This window comes from Nerophis ophidion, linkage group LG08 (assembly GCF_033978795.1).
Source record: "Nerophis ophidion isolate RoL-2023_Sa linkage group LG08, RoL_Noph_v1.0, whole genome shotgun sequence".
NCBI lineage: Eukaryota > Metazoa > Chordata > Actinopteri > Syngnathiformes > Syngnathidae > Nerophis > Nerophis ophidion.
This window is the reverse complement of record NC_084618.1, coordinates 23176912-23199687: the sequence shown is the minus strand read 5'-3', so window position 1 is coordinate 23199687 and position 22776 is coordinate 23176912. Positions and strand designations below refer to the sequence as shown.

The 22776-nt window shown below is 38.4% G+C and overlaps 1 protein-coding gene across 2 annotated transcripts in view; it reads left to right on the top strand.

The window, feature by feature from the left end:
* Positions 1 to 22776, top strand: part of LOC133557518 (collagen alpha-1(XI) chain-like) — a 165428-nt gene that overhangs the window by 46172 nt on the left and 96480 nt on the right. For both annotated transcript variants that reach the window (XM_061908012.1, XM_061908010.1), the window contains exons 2-4: positions 7071 to 7238; positions 18261 to 18474; positions 18602 to 18764. In XM_061908012.1, the coding sequence (XP_061763996.1) occupies positions 7071 to 7238; positions 18261 to 18474; positions 18602 to 18764 (545 nt within the window). The remainder of the gene's footprint in view (positions 1 to 7070; positions 7239 to 18260; positions 18475 to 18601; positions 18765 to 22776) is intronic.

Below are 22776 nucleotides of genomic sequence, written 5' to 3'. Positions count from 1 at the left end.
CAACGTTGTATTTGTGTTGTAGAATATTGGTTGGAAAATGACCAAATTTCAATGTTCAAATCAATGTCACAACCTGGCATTGAATAAACGTTGTCAAAAAGCATGGTGTTTAAACGTATTTGTGTTGTAGAGTATTGGTTAGAAATGGTCGAAATCAATGTCAGAGCCCAACATTGATTAAACGTCAAAAAGCATGTTTCTTCATCGTTGTATTTGTGTTGTAGAATATTGGTTGGAAAATGACCAAATTTCCATGTTCAAATCAATGTCACAACCTGACATTGAATAAACGTTGTCAAAAAGCATGGGGTTTAAACGTATTTGTGTATTGTTTAGAAATGGTCGAAATCAATGTGAAACCCAACATTGGTTAAACGTTGTCAAAAGGCATGTTGTTTCAACGTTGTATTTGTGTTGTAGAATATTCGTTGGAAAATGACCAAATTTCAATGTTCAAATCAATGTCACAACCTGACATTGAATAAACGTTGTCAAAAAGCATGTTGTTTAAACGTATTTGTGTTGTAGAGTAATGGTTAGAAATTGTTGAAATCAATGTCAGAACCCAACATTGGTTAAACGTTGTCAAAGAGCATGTTTCTTCAATGTTGTATTTGTGTTGTAGAATATTGGTTGGAAAATGACCAAATTTCAATGTTCAAATCAATGTCACAACCAGACATTGAATAAACGTTGTCAAAAAGTATGTCGTTTAAACGTATTTGCGTTGTAGAGTATTGGTTAGAAATGGTCAAAATCAATGTCAGAACCCAACATTGGTTAAACGTTGTCAGAGAGCATGTTGTTTCAATGTTATATTTGAGTTGCTCAACGTCAGGACCTAATTCGACAAGTTCTCAGCGTTGTTTCAATGTCTTGTGCCAGCTGAGAAGAATATTATTTTATTGTACTTTGGCTTCAGTTCTTTGATTTATTAACGCTCAGGGCTTGGTTACTTCTGGTGTCTTATTGATTGTTTACACATTTGCTGAATTGATTTCCACATTGGATGAGTGACGAATGCAGGCCTCGAATTTTTACTTTTCAAGGTCAGGGCAAGTGTTGCCTTAAAGGAGGGCTCATGTTTTAGGGCAGTGGCCCCCAACCTTTTAGTAGCTGCGGACCGGTCAACGCTTGATAATTTGTCCCGCGGCCCGGCGGGGGGATGGTTTATTTATTTATTTATTCATGAAAAAGGGAGTTTTTGTGGGTTGGTGAACTAATTGTAGGTGTATCTTGTGTTTTTATGTTGATTTAATAAAAAAAAAAAAATACAATAAAAAAAAAAATAATAATAAATTATTCTGCGGCCCGGTACCAATCGAGCCGCGGCCCGCTGGTTGGGGACCACTGTTTTAGGGCACCAAGGCAAACGTTTTTTAATATATATAAATATATATATATATATATATATATATATATATATATATATATATATAAGAATGTTGAATGATGGCACCTGATGTCCATAAGACGCAACTGCACTTTTTGTCCATATAGATAAAAATAGTGTTCATGTATGAGATGGAGGGCTGCCAATTATGGCCAAAGTAATAATTAAGATTATTATTATTAATATTGAAATCGTGATTACTGATGGCTAGGTAAAGCAGTGTTGGGGTGTGAACGTAATACCATCAGGTAATTTGCAACGTCTAATTAAAAGGCTATAGATAAACGTTATCCATATATCTAAAGAAAAAATATTAGATTTTTTAAAATTCTTTAATAATATCAACTTGTCAGATTGTTGTCATTACATGATGCTTTTATCTCTATTTTTACATTTTGATAGAGAGAGCCGAGATAGGCTCTAAGACCCCCGCGACCCAGGAAGGGACAAGCGATTGAAAATGGATGGATGGATAGGAGTTTTTTCTATTTATTTATTTATTTTTTTAATTTATGAACATTTATATGTACATATAGATGCCGTATCGGGACAGATCCATTAAAAGTTTGAGCAGAAATATGTCGTATACCCAATAAAACAGTAACAGAATGTTATTTCACTTTAATGGTTTTGGAAGTCATACCTTAGTCACATGAAAAAAAACACGAATAATGTAAATTTAAAACATGGTGTTTACTTTTTGATATATATAAAAAAAACACTAAGCAATTTGGATAATGAGGATGAAGTCTAATAAACAAGCTTTGTTCTTCTCTAAAGACGACTGACACCTCGCACATCGAATACACAATCTTTATAGCCTGCGTTCAATTCAATGAGATGACAACATATTATAGCTAGTATTGATGTTATTGGAACACCGATACAGTTTGCAGTTCAATAAAGGACGAATGAACATCCCAGAAAACAAAATAAAGACTTTATAAACACGTTGTGACAACGTTCACGACACAAGGCCTGCCGCATGTTTCCTCATCTCATTAACTCTCTGTCACAGCAGTTGATGGACGGCGTATTAAGAAAATAAAAGCAACATCAAATAGTCTTTCTCCTTTGCTGTCTACTTTTAGTGTGGGGACAATATAGTCCACACTTGTCTCCTTCTAAACACAGCAGTTCGCTCTAAAACGCACGGAGGTAAACGAGAGAAAATGATGTTAAACCAAGCGCTTGGCTCCGTTTACTCCAAGGGGAGCTCTCCGGAGCAAAGTCCGTGTAGTTAGTCCGGCATGATTATCAAGCCAAACGACGCTAGTGCGCACGCGTCTGACTTCCTGTTGCCTAAAATGCTTTAATAAATGCAGTTAGTTCGGTAAGTAAATTACTAGACGGCAACCTACTCAGTGGCTTAGTGCAGTGGTTCTCAAATGGGGGTACATGTACCCATGGGGGTACTTGAAGGTATGCCAAGGGGTACGTGATATTTTTTTTTAAATATTCTAAAAATAGCAACAATTCAAAAATCCTTTCTAAATATATTTATTGAATAATAATTCAACAAAATATGAATGTGAGTTCATAAACTGTGAAAAGAAATGCAACAATGCAATATTCAGTGTTGACAGATCGATTTTTTTGTGGACATGTTCCATAAATATTGATGTTAAAGATTTCTTTTTTTGTGAAGAAATGTTTAGAAATAAGTTGATGAATCCAGATGGATCTCTATCACAATCCCCAAAGAGGGCACTTTAAGTTGATGATTACTTCTATGTGTAGAAATCTTTATTTATCATTGAATCACTTCTTTATTTTTCAACAAGTTTTTTTGTTATTTTTATATCTGTTTTTCCAAATAGTCCAATAAAGAACACTATAAATGAGCAATATTTTGCACTGTTATACAATTTGATAAATCAGAAACTGATGACATAGTGCTGTATTTTACATTTTATCTCTTTTTTTCAACCAAAAATGCTTTGCTCTGATTAGGGGGTACTTGAATTAAAAAAAAATGTTCACAGGGGGGACATCACTGAAAAAAGGTTGAGAACCACTGGCCTAGTGGTTAGAGTGTTTGCCCTGAGATCGGTAGGTTGTGAGTTCAAATCCCGGCCGAGTCAAACCAAAGACTATAAATAATGTGACCCAATACCTCCCTGCTTGGCACTCAGCATCAAATGTTGGAATTAGGGGTAAATCACCCAAAAATTATTCCCGGGCGTGGCACCGCTCCTGCCCACTGCTCCCCTCACCTCCCAGAGGGTGAATAAGGGGATGGGTCAAATGCAGAGAATAATTTCACCACACCTAATATGTGTGTGACAATCATTGCTACTTTAAATTTAACCGTCTGGAATTTGATCGCCATTTATCACTATACCGTTTATTTACGGCATTACGGCAAATAACGAGGGCGGTTGAGCCCTGCAAATGGTCGGCGACAGATGTTATCGACGCTTTCTATGGATTTGGATGGATTAGGAAGAGAATGCCCCAGGGATATCTATGTTCAACATATGCTTTATTACATATACTGTTCAACCATTATGTAGTAATCCATATCATTGATTTTCATTAGTGACAAAGCTATGGTTTGTAACGGATGTAAATCTGTCAACAAAGATGATCCCCCTCCTCATTCCTAACACTGTTTTCCCAGTGGGCGGGGGGGGGGGTTACTGTCACTCTCCTCATTGTGGGCGGATGACAGACAAAGCCAACTTTTCATGGCGGTACTTAACCTGATCACAGGTGAAGTGTCTACACCTCCCAGAATACCCGAGTCTCGCAGGGCGACGCCAAAGGGCGCGGTGCTCAGATCCGTCTAACAAATCCCTCGTCAGCGTCGAAGCCAAACGTGTCTCCCGGCACTGAAGTACAATTAAAGAGTTTGGATAACGGTCTTCCTCCGAGACAGGAAGTGTGGGCTGGCTCAGAACGGAGCGAGAGATGAGAGCAGCCTGATTAGGAGGTCACGCCGCTCCGAACAGATCCAACTTTAGTTTACTTCTCTAGAACTGCGTGCCGTTTGTATAAAAAAAGTGCGATGGACAGAATGTTTGACCTTTTTGTGGTTTGGAATCTCAGACGCTCCGATCTTAGCCAGCACAGTTGTAAAGTTTGAGGAGGAACACTCGGGTTTAAGTCATTGCATACCGCACTTTAACAAAGAATTCTGATGTTATGTTTTGGATTATGTTGGTTTCCATTGCCAGGTTTCTATAAGGCAACACAGATTAGTTTAGCTTGTCACTGTAAGATTTTGGAAGGCTTATTTGTACATCTAAGCATCAAAATCTACAGTAGTTTGTTAAAAGGCCAATTGTTACACACAAATGTGACCATTTCCTGTCCACCGACTGGACTGCAGTGTCTCGGTGAGACTACAAAGATTTGAATAACGTTCAATTTAACTTCAAATGTAAAAACCAATGTGATATTAACTCACTACATGCAAAGTGAGACATGTCAAGCCTATATTTGTATTCAATTTGATGATCGGGGTTGCAATTTACAGAGATTGTCAATCCGAGGTTTTCAGAAGCTGTCAGACTGATATCAAATTAATGTTTGAAATACCTTGAGTTGTATGTTCTGAACCTATGTCATCTATCAGTTTCACCTCGTAATTGCTGGAAGAAACTACCCTTTGCACGTTATACAAATGTTTTGAGTAACACCTGTACTTCTACCTTTAAGGTAATTCTCTTGGCACCATAAAGTGGGACAGTAGTTACTAACTTTCAGCAAAGGAAAGGATAAAGAATGAGTAATTTACAAAACTGAACCCAACTCTGTTCTGGAAAAAAATCTCTTGTTCAAAAATGATCCCACCCGATTCCAAATAAAGGAAATGAAGAATGGTTCTTTACTAAATTTGATTTAAAAAAAAAAACTGGTATATTTTCTTTAAATTGAGCAAAATCATTTGCCAGGAAAACGAGAACATTTTTGCCAAAACATTATACCATTTGTACTCTCAGGGAATTCAATCGATCACAACTAAAATGGTTGGTTTGTCTTCGAAGATGTTTTGCATCTCGTCCAATTAGGCCAAATAGTTGGGGTTTTGGCACCGGCTGTTAGACTAGATTTGACCAATCTTGGTCTAAGACTAGATCTGGCCAATCTAGGTCGAAAACTAGATCTGACCATTCTAGATATAAGACTAGTTCTGACCAATCCAAGTCTACGACTAGATCAGATCATATGACCAATCTAAGTCTATGTGTGAAGTGAAGTGAATTATATTTATATAGCGCTTTTCTCTAGTGACTCAAAGCGCTTTTACATAGTGAAACACAATATCTAAGTTACATTTAAACCAGTGTGGGTGGCACTGGGAGCGGGTGGGTAAAGTGTCTTGCCCAAGGACACAACGGCAGTGACTAGGATGGCAGAAGTGGGGATCGAACCTGGATACCTCAAGTTGCTGGCACGGCCACTCTCCCAACCGAGCTACACCACCCCTATGAGTGATGAAGTCTACTTGAATGAGAGGCGAAAGGGCTTCTAAGACAAACCAACCAATCCAGTTGCGATCGATGGAATGCCCTGAGAACACAAAGACCTGGATGAATGAGAACATCCATAGCCACAATTCTGTTTCTTATCGAGAAATACATCTCGGATTTGAGTTTTTGCAGTGTCTTGGTGGTGTAAGTTTGGTCGGAATCCAAAATATCAACAATATCAGGCCAGAAAATGTGAAGTTCTTGTGTTCTGACGTTCCTTCTCGATGTCTGTGAATCTTAAACCACCTGGTTGAGTCTTGTGTCAATGAGTCTTAGGGTAGCTTGCTTGCTTATTCATGGTTCTTCTCCTTCTCACAGTCTGCAGCGTCATACAGTACGTTGGTTTTTGGTTTGTTTTTCCAGCCCTCTTAAGCAAAACCCAAATGTCCACTGCAGAGAATGTAAGTCCTCAGGAGACGATGTATAGTTGAAAACCAGTACTCTGTGCCCAGCTTTAGTGTGTCACGTGTGTTCCGTCTCCCTTTGTGGCTGTCTTTTTTAAAACCGATCAGCCAGTTATCCGTGTGTGACGGCATCCAGCCGTCAGTGGGTAAGTTCTCTTCTGTGTGTGGTCCTTTATTCCAGTGACAAAAGGAATGCTATACCTGTGCCCGAAAGGGACGGTCATGAAGTCTCTTGTAGAAACAAAAACGACATTCCCGCTTTTGTTGAGCATCCCTGCCGTAAAAGTCCTTCTGTTGTTAGTGTGTGCTGACCCTCCTTGTGAAACCCCCTCTGTCCCAATAGACACAACCCATTGGCCCTGGTCTGTCCACATCTTTTCCCCGCCGCCCAGATGAGGCTGAATGCTTGTGTGTGTGTGTCGCTGTGTCAGTGAGAACAGCTGTTTGCGCTACGTGGTTTTGGCAGGCCAGGGTGCGGTCCAGGGTCACTTCATGTGAGGTTGACCCAGTGTGTATGCTGGCGGTGGCTTGGTTACGGCCGGCAAGTGTGCTAATTGCACGGTGGCGGCCGCAGTCACCCGAGCGTGGCCTGGAACGCAGTGAAAAGATGTGTTTTTGCTGCGTGCGAAACCCCAAATCGTGTGTTCCGACTGTACACATCTCCCGCGGAGTGTGCTTGTGTCAGCGAAAAAGCAGAAGTGGGCTCCCCGAAGATACTCCTCAGTTATTCACAGCACGAGCGGCCTAATTAAAACGATTAACCTGACGTCTTCTGTGCCTATCTCATTCTTGCAGCGGAACCAGCCAACCTCTTGAAGATTTTAGATTTTCCCAGTTTGCCCGAGGGCGTCACGAAAACGACAGGCTTCTGCTCACATCGGCGGTCGTCACAAGGACCCGATGTGGCCTACAGAGTATCCAAAGAGGCCCAGCTCAGCGCCCCTACCAAACAGCTGTATCCAGGTAAGTTTATTTCTCCTTCTCTTTATTTATCCCATGCAGGTATTTGGGTCTACTGCACCCATACCACCATTTCCTAAGGGCTTTACTCATGGGAAGTCCTGCTGCTGAGAGCATTATCCTCTTCCCTTTACCAAGCCTGCTTTTATCCACTGCAACTGGTTATTTTATCACACCTGGAACGTGATTATTTACGTTAAATAAACAATCTTTGACCCTAGTCACCCTTGGACAGGAACCAATTCCAAGTGAACAATGGACAGAATGAGCAATCCAGTAATTGAGAAATCAATTGTGGATCAATCGAGTCTTGAAATCAACTTGGGCGAAATGGAGCTGATTACTTGACTGCAATTACCGAGTTTCTCCATTCCGAAGGGGAACAACCTGACGTAACGTTTAGTTGCCAAAACTACTTACATTTAGATAGCAATTTTGTAAATTTCACCCAACTCATAAAGTTTCGTCAAATATTTATTACTAACCCCTTCCTTTACAAAACTAACTTGTTCAAGGTGCTCTTTGCAACCTCCTCACGGCCACGTTTCTCGACGCAAAAATTACAACAAGTAGCTTACGTTACCATTATCGGTTTGACAGAAACACATTTGTTTGACAATAGTGTATATTTTTCACAATCACAAAGTTTCTCCAAGAGAAGCAACACATAATTTGCATTCATGTTATTGTTATGATGTAATATACATACAATGACAGTTAAAGGTAGCTATCCAAATTGCTATTATTAGCTGACAACGTATTAGCTTACGTACATACATAATTTACGTATGAGAAGCCGTAAGAGGCCATACATATCCGGTGAAAAATACTTTGGAAAGACGTGGACGTTCAGTACTCAAATCTTACTGCATAAAAAGATGATTGCTACTATGATGATGATGAAGATACACGACGACCGTATTTTTCGTACTATAAGTTGCAAGTTTTTTCATAGTTTGCCCGAGGGTGCGATATTTTTCCGATTCAAAACGATTCTGTATTCATTCAATACATAGGATTTCAGCAGGATTTACCCCAGTCTGCTGACATGCTAGCAGAGTAATATATTTTTGTGAAAAGCTTTTATAATTGTAAAGCACAATGTTTTAACAACTGATTGCAATAATGTAAATTTGTTTTAACTATTAAACGAACCAAAAATATGACATATTTTATCTTTGTGAAAACATTGGACACAGTGTGTTGTCAAGCTTATGAGATGCAAGTATGAGCCACTATTGTTCTTTTTTTATTTATATAAATGTCTAATGATAATGTCAATGAGGGATTTTTAATCACTGCTACGCTGAAATTATAACTAATATTGATACTGTTGTTGATAATATTCATTTTTGTTTCACTACTTTTAGTTTGTCCTGTGTCGTGTTTGTGTCTTCTCTCAATTGCTCTGTTTATTGCAGTTTTGAGTGTTGCTGGGTCAGGTTTGGTTTTGGAATTGGATTGCATTGTTGAGGTATTGCTGTGTGTTGTTTTGTTGGATTGATAAAAAAATAAAAAATTTAAAAAAATCGATTTTTACAAAAAATGAGAATCGATTCTGAATCGCAAAACGGGAGAATCGCGATTCATATTCGAATCAATTTTTTCCCACACCCCTACAAATAACTATAACATATAGAACATGCTATACGTTTACCAAACAATCTGTCACTCCTAATTGCTAAATCCGATGAAGTCCTATAAGTCTAGTCTCTCACACATAAGTCGCTCCTGAGTATAAGTCACACCACCGGCCAAACTATGAAAAAAAACTGCGACTTATAGTCCGAAAAATACGGTAATCAGTAAAAGACAACATTTAATCAGGTCCACTTTGCATAGTAAGATGCCGGTCATGATAGCGTGACAATTTCTTAAATCTCGCTGACGTGGCTTTGGATCTCCTCTCGACTTTCCCTCCTTTCCATCATTTCTCCTACTGCTGTTTTGTGGTATCTTCGTACATTTTTCACTGTTTCCCAAAAGCGTGTTTTTCCCCAAGAACCAGATGTCCCGTTCCTGGAACGACTGTTTTGTTTAAAAAGTAGATACAGAGAGAAAAACCATAGAGCCGTAACGTGGTCTACGGAGAAATAATAATAAGCCTCCAAGTAAAGCAGTGGATTGGACCCTCTCTCTGTCGCCATTGGCCTTCGTCGAACTTTGGGAAGAGACTGTGGCCTGCGAGTCGCGACGAGTTCCAGAAACAATGCGGGCACTCTTGACTTTGAAGCAGACCTTCTCTCTTTGGACGCACATGCTATAATTAAACTTGTCTGCTGGATCCAGGTTGGACCACGTCATCGTACGATGCAAACCAGCCTCGAAAACTGCTGACACGACAACTTTTTGACTTAAAAAAGTGTCAACACATGTTTCTGCCTTGTGTCAAAGGAATACTATTTAGTGCATGATGTCGCCAACTACTGGCCTGCTATGCACATTTCACAATAATTTGAAATGTTTTGAAAATACTGTTAGGTTAGGTTGAATCCAACTCAGTGGCCTAGTGGTTAGAGTGTCTGTCCTGAGATTGGTAGGTTGTGAGTTCAAACCCCAGCCGAGTCATACCAAAGACTATAAAAATGGTACCCATTACCTCCCTGCTTGGCACTCACCATCAAGGGTTGGAATTGGGGGTTAAATCACCAAAAATGTGTCCCGGGCGCGGCCACTGCTGCTGCCCACTGCTCCCCTCCCCTCCCAGGGGTGAACAAGGAGGATGGGTCAATTGCAGAGGACAAATTTCACCACACCTAGTGTGTGTGTGACAATCATTGGTACTTTAACGCTACAGTTCAAACAGTATTTTTCAAGAGTTTTACAATGCATTTTTAGAAACATTTTAACATAATAGCTGTTAAATATAGCATAATTAAAACTAGAAGCATTCAGACGTTTACTAGACCATATCTACCAATAATAAATAGGTCTGGAATCCAGACGGGGATCAAAATCAACCCTCATAAGTAATTTTCTTGTTCCCATTTCTGAAAGCTTTATTCACGACATTTGGAGCTACTTTGTCTGCACACACCGAAGTTGAAGCTTATAACATAAAAGTAAGGTAACGTCGAATAAATTATCTGGATTAGCCCCAAAAATTGTGACCATTCGTTCCTTATCCGGTTTCTGGCGTTTCCTGAAAGTTAAATGAAAATCCACCCGTAACTTTTTGAGCTACTGTAGCTATAGCGGAATTAAAGAAACGGAGTGAACCCTCTTGTCAGTTTCCACCGTCTTTGTCACCAAGTTGTTGAGGCTTGTTACGCGAACGGAAGATAACGTAGTATAAATGATCTGAATCAGCCCCAAAATGTAATCAATGGATCCATTTCTGGAATTCCCTGAAAGTCTAATGAAACCAATAACTTCTTGAGCTATGTTGCTAACTAACTTGAAGCTCGTAACATAAACGTAAGATAAGTGAGTAGAAATGATTCCGATCAGATTATTTATATTTCGGACATTTTCCTGAAAGTTTAATGACTAAGTAACTAATCTGACAGACGAACAAAAGGCAACAATTAGATGAACTTCTGGTGGAGGTAAAAAAAAAGTTCAAGTAACATCGTGTAGGACGTCGTCCAATCTCACATGATGAATCCGCAAGCGCAAGCTAAGCCATTTTTTTTTGCCGACATATTGCGTTAGCGCTCACGATACTACAAGGGGTGTGTTTCTATTTGTTTTCTCATCGTTTTAGATTCCAGCAGGCACAAGATATTGAAACAACGTTGAGAACTTGTTGAATTAGGTCCTGACGTTGAGCAATTTAAACCTGACGTTTGAATTACAAGTTTTTGGACGATGTTTAATCAATGTCGGGTTCTGACGTTGATATGACCGTTGAATTTTGGCCATTTCCCGGCCAATATTCTACAACACAAATAAAACGTTGAAACAACATGCTTTTTGACAACGTTTAATCAATTTCGGGTTCTGACGTTGATTTGACCATTGAATTTTGGGCATTTCCCAGCCAATATTCTACAACACAAATACAACGTTGAAACAACATATTTTTTGACAACGTTTAATCAGTCTCGCGATATGACGTTGATTTGACCGTTGAATTTTGGTCATTTCCCAACCAAAATTCTACAACAAAATTGTTGAAACAACATGCTTTTTGACAACGTTTAATCAATGTCGGATTTTAACGTTGATTTGACCGTTGAATTTTGGTCATTTCCCAGCCAATATTCCATAAGACAAATACGTTGAAACAACATATTTTTTGATGACGTTTAATCAATGTCGGTTTCTGACATTGATTTGACCGTTGAATATTCGTCAATTCCCAGCTAAAATTCTACAACACAAATACAACGTTGAAACAACTTACTTTTTGACGACGTATATTCAATGTCAGGTTCTGACGTTAATTTGACCGTTGAATTTTGGTTATTTCCCAACCAATATTCTACAACACAAATACGCTGAAAACAACATATTTTTTGACAACGTTTATTTAATGTTAGGTTCTGACGTTGATTTGAACATTGAATTTTGGTCATTTCCCAGCCAATATTCGACAACACGAATACAACGTTGAAGCAACATGCTTTTTGACGACGTTTAATCAATGTCGGTTTCTGACGTTGATTTGACCGTTGAATATTGGTCAATTCCCAGCTAAAATTCTACAACACAAATACAACGTTGAAACAACCTACTTTTTGACGACGTATATTCAATTCCAGGTTCTGACGTTGATTTGACCGTTGAATTTTGGTTATTTCCCAACCAATATTCTACAACACAAATGCGCTGAAAACAACATATTTTTTAGACGTTTATTCAATGTCAGGTTCTGACGTTGATTTGAACATTGAATTTTGGTCATTTCCCCAACCAACAGCGTGGATCCAACGTTAAGACATCAACGTTGTCTCAATTTACAAATACAACCTTTTTACAAGGTTGTTTCAAAGTCAGTTTTAAAGGACATATATATATAATCAACGTTGTATCAATGTCTCGCGCCTGCTGGGATATCCTTAAGTATGTTTTCTTCAAAAACGTTATATTCTCGCACAATCGTTGTATTATGATGTTAATGTTGCCAAAACATAACATCTTTGTGCCCCACCCCTTATGTATGGTTGATTATTTGGGTCAAGATCAAAGTACTGAACTCCAAGCATGAACGAGGCCTTTGTCTTGTCCAGTCCAAGTTTGCCTGCACTCGAGAATTTGCCACTAATTTCTTCCAGAAGGCGGCCTAGCGAGTGACATCATTCTAATTTGTTTCTTTTCCCTTCTAGTTAGCCACTCAGCTGGCACTTGGATGTAAAAGTTTGCAGCACACAGCCTTTTAGGCACTTAAAGAAGTGAAGGACAAAAACGACGCTAACCACGTAAAAAAATGCGGTCGCCGCAGGCTGCCTTGTGGTGATGTTCTAGAAAAGAGCAAGCGAGCGGCCTACATGCAGTCATTAAGCAAACGCGTGGAAAGGATGATGCATTTTAAACCCAACACAAGTCCTTTCTTATACCTTTACGGTGTGAAAGTGCAAGATAATTATAGCACACGCAGTAGTCAGACGTCTGCTGAGGTTATGAGGAAATTAGCGCCTCGGGCCACAGAAGCTAACGCCATGGGGGTTTATGTTGTTTAATGCGATGAGGAACATTAACCCAGGACACAAAATAAACAAAGCCTAGTCGGCAAATGTGTCGGCTGGCGCACCGTGACTCAACAGCAGGTCCTCTGGGAGGTCATAAAGGCTTTAAGAGGGCTCCTGTTTGACCCACTTTAAAAGTAGAGTGACTTTTAGGCATGTAGCATAGCTAAGATTTCTGAATATAGGACTGAAACAAGGTTAATGTTAGCTAAAAACACTTAGCATATGAACAATATACGTACAGTATACATGGTGTCCTCATATAAGGGCTGTCAAAGTTAACGTGATAAAAACAAGGTGACAAAAGTTTCCTTTAACGGCACTATTTTTGTTATCGCAGGCAAAAAAAAACGCAAAATTTGTGATTCGTAGGCTGCGCTTTTTTGGGGATTGTTTTTGAACGTATGGTTGCTTATTTTTATTTTTTTTTTCTGTCCCCACGATAAAGCAAAACACAACCGCGCTGGTAGGTAGTTTATCCTTTCCGACAGGTTTCCTGGTTATGGCACCCCCACGGTCCATTTGGCACACCCTTGAACACTCAAACGCATATAAGGCATGTGCGACTACGCTAGAACCTAGACTGACAAAGAAACAAGTGGCGAGAATTAGTGGGGAAAATATAAATATCTAAATATTAGATACACATATACACATACAGACATATATACACACACATATATACACACATACGCATATATATATATATATATATATATACATACATACTTATATATACATACATATATACCTGTATATATACATACATACACATATATGTATATATACATAAATACACAAATATGTATGCATACACATGTATGTATACATACACATATGTATACATACATGCATATATATATACAGTATATATACATACATACATGTATACATACATATACAGTATACATATATATGTATACATACATATATATATGTATACATACATATATATGTATACATACATATATATGTATATATATACAAATATATATACACATATATATACAAATATACATATGTGTGTATATATACATGTATATGTATGCATATATAAATGCAAATACATACATATATACACATACATACATACATATATACATACATACACATATATATATACATACATATATATAAATATATATACATGGACGGACGGACGGATGGATGGATAAACCATATTTTCCAGACTATAAGGCGCACTTAAAAATCCTTTTTTTTTTTCCAAAACACGACAGTGCGCCTTACAATCCGGTGCGCCTAATGTAAGGAATACGTTTAATTAAATTAAAATACAAATGAAAATACAGCTTCACTACTTTAGTCCAAACTTTCTTTATGACTTTAACTCCAGACTTCTTCTGTTTGTTCAATAGTCATTACTGCCCCAAATGGTGGACAAGTGTATTACAACTGAGTACCCCTGCAACTGTAGAACTACTTAGTAGTGATTAAGTATACAGAGTATAAAAGATTAAGAAGCTCGCTATATTCTTGCATTGTTGTTTTTTTTCCGCTATTGCGATCTTTACGGTTAAACACCTTTCACGGTGAACTCCTGCGTTTATTGTCAAAGAAGACCCCTTGTGTAACTGGAAACCTAACACGTTTATGTAAATTATTTTTTAATTGTTGAGTGAACTAACTTTAAGGTTTGTTATTGGATATGGCGAAGACATTCGCCGACGTTCATTGCGGTAGTTTCTTCATGCCCGTCAAGTCGGGTCACACACAAAAAGGTATCCTCGTAGTAGCAATTAGTGCAGGGGTATCCAAAGTGTGGCCCGCAAAGAATTGTTTACCGGCCCGGCACACATTCTGGAAATGCTACTGCAAAAGTTAAAATAAAAACATTAAAAAAAGTGGAATGAGGTGAAATCTAACTAGAACAAGTTGCAATGTTGACACAAAGCTGCCATGCAGGCTGTTTTTTTTCTTCTTTTGTCTATCTTTATTTTTCTTTTTTTGCCATTGCTCGAATTAAAAAAATCAATGTTATAATGAATTATTGACCTATTCAAGGCTACAAATATTTCACTTTAAAATGTTGCATATTTTGTGTGGTTGCCATACAAAAACATTTCTTTGACAAAAGAGCATAAAACCAACAAAATAATAGTTCAAACGTTAAATCGACAGATATATCTGAAGTTGATTTCGTAACTTAAGTGTTGAAAACCTAATACAAATGTATCACTTTATGAGTGGGGCACCTTTTGGATCCAGATATATTTATTGGGATTTTATTTAGATTTTCACTGTGATTACTAAAAAATAACAATTAAAATCAATGGTGTCCTGCATTATTGATCTTTTTAAGGCTTTAATTACTTCACATCAAACATTGCTTTCTGAATGTTTTGAACAGTGGGGGAAATACAGCATATTTCAGTGTTATTGTAAAAAACAAAGTTGTCTTTGACAGAAAAGGCATAAAACCTTTTTTTTTAACTTTATATCAACCTAAAGTTGATGGCGCAGTGGGAGAGTGACCGTGCGCAACCCGAGGGTCACTGGTTCAAATCCCACCTAGAACCAACCTCGTCACGTCGGTTGTGTCCTGAGCAAGACACTTCACCCTTGCTCCTGATGGGTGCTGGTTGGCGCCTTGCATGGCAGCTCCCTCCATCAGTGTGTGAATGTGTGTGTGAATGGGTAAATGTGGAAGTAGTGTCAAAGCGCTTTGAGTACCTTGAAGGTAGAAAAGCGCTATACAAGTACAACCCATTTATCATTTATCTTGTGTTTTTATGTTGATTTAATAAAAATAAAAAATAAAAAAATAATAATTTGACTTGTTTTTAACAGACCCTTTTTGGTCCTTGGCAGCTCTAAAGGTAAAAAAAATAAAATACAAACGTAAATAAATCCATATATTTTGTTATAGTTTGAAAATGTTAATATCAAAATGGCCCCCGCATGATTTATTTTTTTTCGTGTGCGACCCTCAGTGGAAATAGTTTGGACATCCCTGAATTAGAGCGTGAGAGAGACACCCGAGCCTACTTAGCACATTTATTGAGGATACATTACTCTATTTTGGCCAATTATGTCAGTAGAGACTGAGGTCCTTTCTCAAAGATCCACATTTCTCTTCTTCACCCTCGGCTGACCCTTGACCATCCGCTGTCGTGGCTTTTCCAACTTTCCTCCCCCTAATGTTCTCCAGTCTTCCCTACGCTCCCGTCCAAGTGTTTGTCAACTACAGCTCCACCACTGCCGCCATCATCATCATCATAGTCGTCTTCTTCGTCCTTTCGATTGGTGAGATGAAATTCCAGAAAGGCTGCCAAGACATGTGCTCGCCACATGATGGTGAAAGAGATGGTGCGCCCAAGCAGGAAGACAACTTCCAGAGGAAAAAACAATAACTGCATGTGGCTGGCACAAATGTTCTCTTCTATTCCACGTAGCATGAAAACTTGCTTTTTGTTTTCGAACTGCGCTTAATCAAGTTCATCCACACGCCTTCAGTCAGATGTCTGGAATTCTTTGCTGACTGGAATCTGAGGGGTTTCTAATCTATTCAGCTAGCTTGTTTGCCTCGTCAATGATCGCTTCAATAAATGTTGTGTATAAGGTCCCATATTTTGAATTAATATCAGAGATCCCACAATAGCGTAAAGCAGTCCTGGGCAATTATTTTGACTTGGGGGCCAAATTTAGAGAAAAAAATGTGTCTGGGGGCCGGTATATCTATGCATACATTTTATATATATATATATATATGTATATATATATATATATATATATATATATATATATATATATATATATATATATATATATATATATATACACATATATATATACACACACACAGAGGCTATTTCATCCCTAAAAGCCTGTTTCGCAGATTTCTCTTCTCTTCAGGGGATTCTGATATTCAGCCCTGCCCCGGTATTGAGCACTGTTTTGCAGATAATTGCTTTTGGGTCCTATTTTTAGGAACCCTAATACAAAACTTCAAAATAATGTCTGATTGAATGCTAAAAACGTTATGACAGACGCCTTGAATTTTTATATTTTTTTTTAACTGGATGAGACACCCAGAATGTACATAAAAATAAAGAATGTGCGATTTACAATATTAACTATGAACGATAAAACACTGAGTATATAATCATTTTTGTATATAAATTAAAGAATTATATATATATATGTGTATATATATATATATATATATAGATAGGTCAGGAAAAAACACGTAGTCTATGTCATCCCTAAAAGCCTGTTTAAATGGTTTCCCTGCTTGTCAGGGGATTTTTTATATTTTATAAAATCCCCTGAAGATCAGGGAAACCTTATACAGTGCTCAATACCGGGCGGGGTATAGCGGAGTATACTTTTGTTTAGAAAAAAAACACAAAGGCTATATTTTCCCTACAAGCCTGTTTGGCAGGTTTCCCTGCTCGTCAGGGGATTTTTTTATATTTTATAAAAACCTCTGAAGAGCAGGGAAATTTATATATATATATATATATATATATATATATATATATATATATATATATATATATATATATAAATACGGTATATATTTCGTTGAATTGCCGCAGGGCATATAGTATGCGCCTGCTTTGAATTACTGCTGGGTCAAACTCGCTTCGCAAAATAATTAGCGCATGCTTAGTACTACCGCCTGGTCAAACTCATGACATCACGAGTGACACTTCCCTTGTCATCATTTTCAAAATGGAGGAGGCTGATTTCAATACCGGTAATTTGAAATCGCATAAAGGGAAGAAGATTTAGATCTATTCAGTAGGATTTAAGGTCCAAGCTTACATCACACTCAAATTTTTAGTGCATGCCTTTGGTAAGTGCCGGAGTGAGAAGAGGTTTTAAAATAATTAGCGCATGCTTACTTTTACCGCATGCCTTTGGTAAGCGCAGGAGTAAGAAGAGGTTTTAAATTAATTAGCGCCCTGGCGGCAATTCAAGGACATACGGTATATATATATATATATATATACATCCATTTTCTACCGCTTATTCCCTTTCGGGGTCGCGGGGGGCGCTGGCGCCTATCTCAGCTACAATCGGGCGGAAGATATATATATATATATATATATATATATATATATATATATATATATATATATGTGTTATATGACTTATTTTAATATGTTATGACTGAGACCCTTCCAAGGGGAGACCTAAAGGTTAATAAAAAATCTTATTGGTTTCGAAAATGCTAAAAATCGTCCCCACATTAATTTTCCCATGTGCGGCCGTCAGTGGAAGCAGCTTTGATACTTTCATAGTTTCTCACTCCCCTTTTAGTTAGCACAGCATCCAGCTAGTGCCATCAAAGATAAGAGTTAGAAATTATGCAACAGGTTTTCCAAAAACATGTGTTAGATGACACAATCTGTTTTCTTCCATCCCGCAGGCGATGTATTCCCTGAGGACTTCTCCATCTTGGCCACAGTGAGGCCCAAGAAGGGCAGCCAGTCCTTCCTGCTGTCCGTCTACAACGAGCAGGGAATCCAGCAGGTGGGACTGGAAATGGGTCGCTCGCCCGTCTTCCTGTACGAGGACCACACGGGGAAACCCAGCCCGGAGGACTACCCGCTCTTCCGGGGGATCAACCTGGCCGACGGAAAGTAGGTGGACTTCCCGACTTTGGCACAGTTGAATCACCGGGGGCCCTTCTTAGCCTGTCTGTGTCCCCGCCTGTAACCCAGTAAGTGTGGGAACTGACACGGCTAACTCCTCCGTCCTTTTCTCCAGGTGGCACCGAGTAGCCATCAGCGTGCACAAGCAGACCATCACCCTCATTCTGGACTGTAAAAAGAAGACCACCCAGAAACTGCTGCGCTCGGCCCACCCCATCATCGATACCAAAGGAATAGTAGTGTTTGGAACAAGGATACTTGATGAAGAGGTCTTTGAGGTAGGCCACATCCCACCAACACTCTTGTGTAGGACCTAAACCAGGGGTGTCAAACGTACGACCCGCGAACAGGTTTTATCGGACCCGCGGGATGAGTTTGCGAAATATAAAATACAGCCGACATTTTGGAAAGAAAGGAATTGCTGTTCTAAATGTGTCCACTAGACATCGGAATAGCAATTATTTGTATCTTTGTATATTATCTTTGGGTGTCCCACGATTCGATTCAATATCGATTCTTGGGGTCGTGAATCGATAAGATATCAATTATTTCGATTCAACGCGATTCAAAAACGATATTTTTTCAATTCAAAACGATTCTGCATTCATTCAATACATAGGATTTCAGCAGGATTCGAATCGATTATGCAAAAAAAAAAAAAAACACGAGGAAAATGAGTAAACTACATAAATAGCATCCTGTCATTTGATTTTGATATTTTTTTCTGATCTTGATAAATTGAAAATTAACACCAATGAGTCGACCGATGAACATTATGACATCATTTATTCAGAAAGTATAAAAAACGACAAATAAAAATAGAATGCTATTAACTGCAACATGTAAGTGTAAAAAACAACAACATTATGATTTCTACATTTTCAGAATGTGCTCGTTCTATTTTTAAACAAAGAAAACAATCTGACGTCGTCTTTATTTTTAAGTTATCGTGCCGGGATTTTAACAGTCCGGCCCACTGGGGAGTAAATTTTTCTCCATGTGGACCCTGATCTAAAATGAGTTTGACACTCTTGACCTAAACTATAGGGCCACATCGCAGTTATAAGAGCCGCTTGTAACAGTAATAAATTAATATAAATGTATAAGAATTCATAGTATCTTAAACAATTGCCTATGATTTTGATAATTATTATTTTTTTCCACATAAAACTTTGTAGACTGGCAGAGTTTTATGATAGAACTTATGGTCTTTTTTTTTTTTTTACAGTATATGTTATAGTTATTTGAATGAAGTTTGATTAATTGTCTAAAAATTGGATAAAGTACACAACAGCGCTTCTTGGATAGACCAACATTAGCTAAAAGCTACAACACATTAGCATTAGAACTAACACATTCTTAGTCAGTAGGTTTTACTTGATGTACTTTTAAACTGTCTAAACTCCAGCGTTGAGGCTAGAATTTGGACAACACACCTCTATTATGTTGTTGCGGGACCCATGCGACACATTTGGAAATTGGTGAAAAGTTTCAGAATACAGTATGTAACTTTTTTTTTAAATCTTCAGAGAGTTTCAGAGAGGAATCGTGTTGCCATTGTCCCACCAAAGTTGTGCTTGTTTAAAGGATCACGACCGGCTGAGGCCCTCAATCGTAATTAGTAGCAAAGGCCGACTGACTCATGCAGAGCCAGATGACCTCTGACTTTGCTTCCCCTTGCTCGTCCAGAATGGACAAGACAGTATGAAATATGACACGGCCATATAGACAAAAGCTAAAATTATCATTTTAAGTCTGTTAATTACGCTTTCAACTAAGCAAAGTCTGGTTTTAGTGCCATAATATCCAGCATACTACTTAAATGAAACTAAACATAACATTTTCCTCCCACACATATTTACTCATGTGAAAATAATTGTATACTTTTTTAATCAAACGTGAGTATAATTTGACGCAAGTTTTGTACCAAGATTAATGCATGGGGAAAAAAATGTTTGCATGGGAAAATTGTTAACAAAATTATTAAAACATAGATTTCCTGACCTTGCGCACCAATTAAAAAAGTATATTTGTGTACTTAAAAGTATCATTTCTTCAACATGCTTCAGTACACACCGTAGCTCACCGGCGTCAAAATGTAAACAAACGCCATTGGTGGATCTACACCTAACATCCACTGTCATGATACCAAGTACAGGAGCTTATCTCGTCGATACTACTATGATCACATCGACAACATCTTTACATTTTTTTGAAATTTATATTATGTTTATAAATTTAGGAAATATATCCCTGGACACATGAGGACTTTGAATGTGACCAATGTATGATCCTGAAAGGACTTGGTATAGGATTGATACATTTCCTCACTTTGCACACCAATTAATAGTGTTTTTGTGTACTTACAAGTATCATCCCTTCAGCATGATTCACTACACACTAGAGATCCGCGGATAGGCAATTATATCATCCGCATCCGCAGAACCAAAGTCGTCATCCACCCGCACCAACATTTTATCAGGACCGTACCCGCCCGCCAACCGCCCGCTGAAATACATCAGAGGTTGTCCGCATTTACCACTCAAAGAGCTATTTAAACCTGCTTCACAGAGTAATGATGACCATCTGAGCCACTAACGTTCCCGTGACTATCCAATTGCGTTCATCCTGATGACAAGAGTATGGACATGCTGTGTAGCCATTGCCTTAGACACCTTCAACAACATGTACGAACCGATTGTTGGTCCGGCAACATGTTGTGTGCAGCTTCCACAATTACACGTTCAAGATTGAAAGGCATACTGGGTGATACAGAGTACACTGATGGTTGTGATATAAACAACTTTAACACTTACTAATATGCGCTACGCTGTGAAGCAACACCCAACAAGATTGACAAACACATTTCGGGAGAACATCCTCACAGTAACACAACATAAACGCAACACAACAAATACCCATAATCCTTTGTATCCGTGATTATTCCTGAATATATTTTACACCCCCGCGCCCCCAACCCCGCCCACCTTACCGACGCACCGGGGTGGGGTTTGCTGCTAGCGGGGTGTATAAAATAGTCAGGAAGTGTCATGAATACAAAGGATTATGGGTATTTGTTGTGTTGCGTTTATGTTGTGTTACTGTGAGGATGTTCTCCCGAAATGTGTTTGTCGTTCTTAATTGGTGTGGCTTCACAGCGTGGCGCATATTACTAAGGGTGTTGAAATTGTTTATATCACAACCATTAGTGTACTCGTCACCCAGTATGCCTTGCAGTCGTGTGCGTGTTGCCGCGGAAGCCACACACAACATGATGCTGGACTGACAAGCAGATCGTACATGTTGTAGAAGGCGACAAAGCCAATGGCTTCATAGCACACCTTAATGCTTATTATCTGGGTGACTACCTGCAGTCTTTCAGGAGAATAATAGCGTCTCTTATTGTCTTCTTCGCTTTGTGACACGGGTCTTAAATGGCACTTTGAATGGCAAAGGATACCGATCACAGAACCATGCATATAAAATATTTCCGGATGGTTCAACCGCCACCCGCCCGAAACTAATTAAAATCAATTTTTTCGTCATGTCAACCGCCCGACCCGCGGTTTATCCGCGGACTCCGCGGATGAGACCACAAACCGCGCATCTCTAGTACACACCGTAGCTCACCGCCGTCAAAATGTAAACAAACGCCATTGGTGGATCTACACCTAACATCCACTGTAATGATACCAAGTTGTATCCCTGGACCTATGAGGACTTTGACTATGACCAATGTATGATCCTGTAACGACTTGGTATCAGATTGATACCCAAATTTGTCGTATCATCCAAAACTAATTTAAAGTATCCAAACAACAGAAAAATAAGTGATTATTACATTTTAACAGAAGTGTAGATAGACCATGTTAAAACGGAAAATAAGCAGATATTACAGGAAATGAACAAGTAGATTAATATTTCATTTTCTACCACTTGTCCTTTATAATTTCGACCAAATAATAGAATGATAAATGACACAATATGTTACTGCATATGTCAGCATACTAAATTAGGAGCCTTTGGTTGTTTACTTACTACTAAAAGACAAGTTGTCTTGTGTGTTCAATATTTTATTTAAGGACAACTTGCAATAAGAAACATATGTTTAATGTACCCTAAGATTTTTTGTTAAAATAAAGCCAATAATACAATTTTTGTGGTCCCCTTTATTTAGAAAAGTATTCAAATACATTTTGGTATCGGGATCACACTTGTCCCTACCATATTGTGTTAGATACAAAGAAAACCTCTCACAACATTTTAAGATACATGTTTATGACACAGTAT